The sequence below is a fragment of the Merops nubicus genome, unplaced genomic scaffold (genome assembly GCF_000691845.1).
Source record: "Merops nubicus isolate BGI_N331 unplaced genomic scaffold, ASM69184v1 scaffold41128, whole genome shotgun sequence".
NCBI lineage: Eukaryota > Metazoa > Chordata > Aves > Coraciiformes > Meropidae > Merops > Merops nubicus.
Genome location: NW_008624486.1, coordinates 1 through 3843, shown reverse-complemented (window position 1 = coordinate 3843; position 3843 = coordinate 1). Strand labels below are relative to the sequence as shown.

At 57.1% G+C, this 3843-nt stretch overlaps 1 protein-coding gene across 1 annotated transcript in view; it reads left to right on the top strand.

The window, feature by feature from the left end:
* Positions 1-2959, top strand: part of LOC103777825 (E3 ubiquitin-protein ligase DTX4) — a gene marked incomplete at its 5' end in the record, with an annotated part of 3048 nt that extends 89 nt beyond the window's left edge. Inside the window, 6 exons of the mRNA XM_008945386.1 lie at positions 168-332; positions 481-542; positions 861-1013; positions 1695-1856; positions 2241-2330; positions 2726-2959. Coding sequence (XP_008943634.1) covers positions 168-332; positions 481-542; positions 861-1013; positions 1695-1856; positions 2241-2330; positions 2726-2959 — 866 coding nt within the window. The remainder of the gene's footprint in view (positions 1-167; positions 333-480; positions 543-860; positions 1014-1694; positions 1857-2240; positions 2331-2725) is intronic.
* Positions 2960-3843: the final 884 nt, after the last annotated feature.

Here is a 3843-nt window from a genome sequence, read left to right as displayed (position 1 = left end):
GTCAACCCAGCACTGGCAGGTGAGAATGGGGCTGCAGCAGGGCACCTGGTGCCCACGGGTGCTAGCCTCCCTTGGGGGCAAGTCAGCCCCAGCAGGGTGGTTTTTGGGGGAACATCTGATGTTTGGAGTGATGCTGGTTCCTCAGTGCCACTTCAAACCCCCTTGCCCAGGGATTACGGGGATCCTCATGAGTGCGGCTGGATTGCCTGTCTGCCTGACACGGCCTCCCAAGCTGGTGTTGCATCCCCCACCTGTCAGCAAAAGCGAGATCCAGTCCATCCCTGGCATCTCCCACACCTACCGCAAGACCACCAAGAAACAGGCTAAAAAGGGTGAGAGGCACATTGCCATGTGGCCCCTGCTCCTGTCCCGCTTCTTTACCTGGCTCCACTCCTGTCCCCCCCATCCCCTCCCACTGGCCCCAGCAGGAGGTTTCCTCCATGCTGCCTTCCAGCCCCTCTGACTTTTGCTTTCCTGCAGGTAAAACCCCAGAGGAGGTACTGAAAAAATACCTGCAGAAGGTGCGGCATCCACTGGACGAGGTGCGAGCAGCAGGGGTCGTGCAGGGGTGTCCGGGGTGCTTTGCTGTGGGAGGATTGACTGGGGATGTGGGCGATGCCCCTGCACTTGTTCAAGGGTCTCCCAGTGCCCCGCATGGCTCTGCTCTGTCCCCATCCACCTCCAAAGAGGGGCTGTGTGCCACATGTATGTGTTGGTCCGCTGCTGTGGTGGCCCAGGGTGACCCCACAGCACCAGGGGTGGGTGCTGGTCCGTGGGCAAGAGCAGGGCAGCTCATCAGCCCCATGTCCTTCGCGAGGCTCTGACTGCATCTGTCCATCTAACCCTCTCATCCTGCACAGGACTGCACCATCTGCATGGAGCGCCTCTCTGCGCCCTCTGGCTACAAGGGACCCCAGCTGGCCATCAAGCCTGACCTGGTGGGGAAGCTGGTGAAATGCGGCCACGTCTTCCACCTCCACTGCCTGGTCGCCATGTACAACAATGGCAACAAGGTGCAAGGCTGCAGCCCTTTGGGGATGCCTGAGCCCCCAGCTTGGTGACCTGTGCTGAGCTCCACCTGCCCTCTGGGATGGTGCTCAAGCCCTGCTGCTCTGCAGGGCTCTGACCTCCACGCCCTGGTGGGGAGTTTAATTTGTATCAGCAGCAAGCACTTGGGACCGCTAAGTCAGAAACCAGGGTTGCATGCGTGTGTTTTCGCCCACCGTGCCCAGTTTTATGTCCTTTTGGTCCTTCCCAGGTTTAGCAGCAGTGAACTTTGATCACTGCATGTTTGAGCAGAGCCTTGCATCTGATGCTGGGCAGTTCTTTTCCAGCTGCAGGTGGGCTTTCCTAAGACTCCTGCAAATGGCCTTCGTGCTCACCATTCCCAGAATAATGTGTTTCACATGGTGTAGGTTTTTTTTAATATTTATTATCTTTCCCTCTTTGAAAAAGTAGTGAAGACTGTAAAACTTATGAGGAAGAGAAATCATAAAAATGCAGGCCTCAGGTTTTTAAAATTGCGTTTTTGTAGCAAATCCTCCCAGCTCTATCCCCTGCTTCCTAAGCGTGTCTGAGGTTACTGTTTTCATGATGATAATGGTGTTCTGTGCTGCTCAGGGATGAAGTGCCTGATCTGGCTTGGTGCTGGGGAATACTGGTTTCATTATGTACTCCTCTTTTCCTGCTTTCAGGATGGGAGCCTCCAGTGTCCCACCTGCAAAACCATCTATGGGGTGAAGACAGGGACACAGCCCCCAGGGAAGATGGAGTTTCACATCATCCCTCACGCGCTGCCTGGCCACTCTGACTGCAAAACCATCCGCATAATCTACAACATTCCCCCAGGGGTGCAGGTGTGTTCCAGCCCTATGCTTAGGGGGGCACATGGGTGGTCCCCTGTGCGGGCTGGGGCCCCTTGCCACTGCTGCATCAGCCTTGGGTCATGCTGCAGCTCATGTCTCGACCCAGGGCTCCAGGTTTAATGGTGTCTCAGGAGCTACGTGTCCATATGGATGTTGTGGGAAGTCTGGAGTACATCTGCATGAAAATGTTGGTGGCCGTATCTGCTTGATGGTACGGGGGGATGGTGGCATTTAGGGCCACCATGCTGAATAGTTTCTAGCCAGCATGGCGGCAAGGGGCTCTGCATCCACTAAGTCTGGGGGGTTACCTTGTGCCTAGAGCATCCTTCTGAGCTCCAAAAGGGTTTTGTTCCTCTCCTACTCTACACACTGCAGGGACCGGAGCATCCAAACCCTGGAAAGAGCTTCACTGCCCGCGGCTTTCCTCGGCACTGCTACCTGCCAGACAGTGAGAAGGGCAGAAAGGTGAGGGGACTCACCCAGGCAGGTTGAGCTGGCCAAGGCCTGCTCAAGGGCATGTCAAGGGGGAGAGGGAATGAGCAGCTATTTGGAGTATGAGGAGAAGCAAGTAGAACTTTGGCAAATCTGGGTGGAGGTTTTCCCTGTAGCCCATCCAGCATGCTATGCAGGAGCCCAGTGACATTCCTGTGCACTGAGCTCCCTCAGCTTTGCAGCCTGGTTGTGGTAATTTTGGTTGGGGTAGGACCCCATGGTGGGATCCTGAGCTCCCTGGAGGGCTTGGCTGTGGGTTGCCCATGTTGCTGAGGCATACCAAGATGATCAGGCATGCCCTGAGCAGAAGTGGTTGCTTTCTTCCTCTGCGTTGGCTTTGCTACCTGTCCCATCTTTCGCCTCCACAGGTACTGAAATTGCTGCTGGTAGCCTGGGACCGGCGCTTGATCTTTGCCATTGGGACCTCCAGCACCACAGGCGAGTCGGACACAGTAATCTGGAATGAGATCCACCACAAGACAGAGTTTGGCTCCAACCTCACCGGCCATGGCTACCCTGACATCAACTACCTGGACAATGTTCTTGCCGAGCTCGCGGCCCAGGGCATCACAGAAGAGAGCCTGGCGCAGGAGAAGGACTGAGACTGCGGCAGGGAGGCAAGGGAAGGGGCACCCATGCCCCTCCCCTCCCTGCCCCTTTCCCCCGCCCCGAGGATAAAGCTGCTAGAAAAACCTGCCTGGGGTCTTTGCAGGAGGCACCTAGAGCTCCCCCTACTCCCAGTGTCACCCGCCCAGTGGGAGCATCCCCAGACTAGTCAGGAATGCAGGAGAAGGTCCTTTTGGCCATCCCCTTCACTCCTGTGGGGAGGGTGCATTCCCCTGCCAGAGCCGTGGGGCTTTACAATGGCCTGGCTGTCCCCTCTGCCTGGTATCCTATCCACACTGCCACCGTGCTGAAGGCTTTGGTGGGGCCAGGCTACCCTCCCTCATCCGTCGGACGATCCTAGCCTGGCCTCATGCTCCTGGGACATAGCCTGGAATGGGAGCAGGGGCCATGGGAGTTGTCTCTGCCTCATCCCTCAGCAGTCTGTTAGTTCATTCGTCCTGTCTGGTACCTCCCCACAGGTCTCCTGTGTCTACAGAGGTTGGTGGACCCTCAGCTGGTCCCCCAGCTGCATGCCCCCTTCTCCTCTTGGCTGTGTCTGAGCTGTGCCCTACAGGGTCCCATCTTCTGGGCTGCCTCGTGCTGTGGCCCAGGGAGGAGCTGGTGGAGGCTTGAGGTTTCCTGGCTTGTCTCCTACCCCCACAAGTTCCTTGAACTTCGTATGGGGACATCCCCATGTTGAATTTTTATATACCTCGTCTTTTGGGGTTCTGTCGTATATACGTGTATATATAGAGGGTGGTGTTCACAGAGGTGGCCCGGGAGAACGTGATGCTGTGGCCAGACTGGAGGCTGAGCCTGGCGGCCCTCGCAGGGTGGGCAGCACCGCTCCCCTGGTGCCGCAGCCCCCACACCTCAGAGG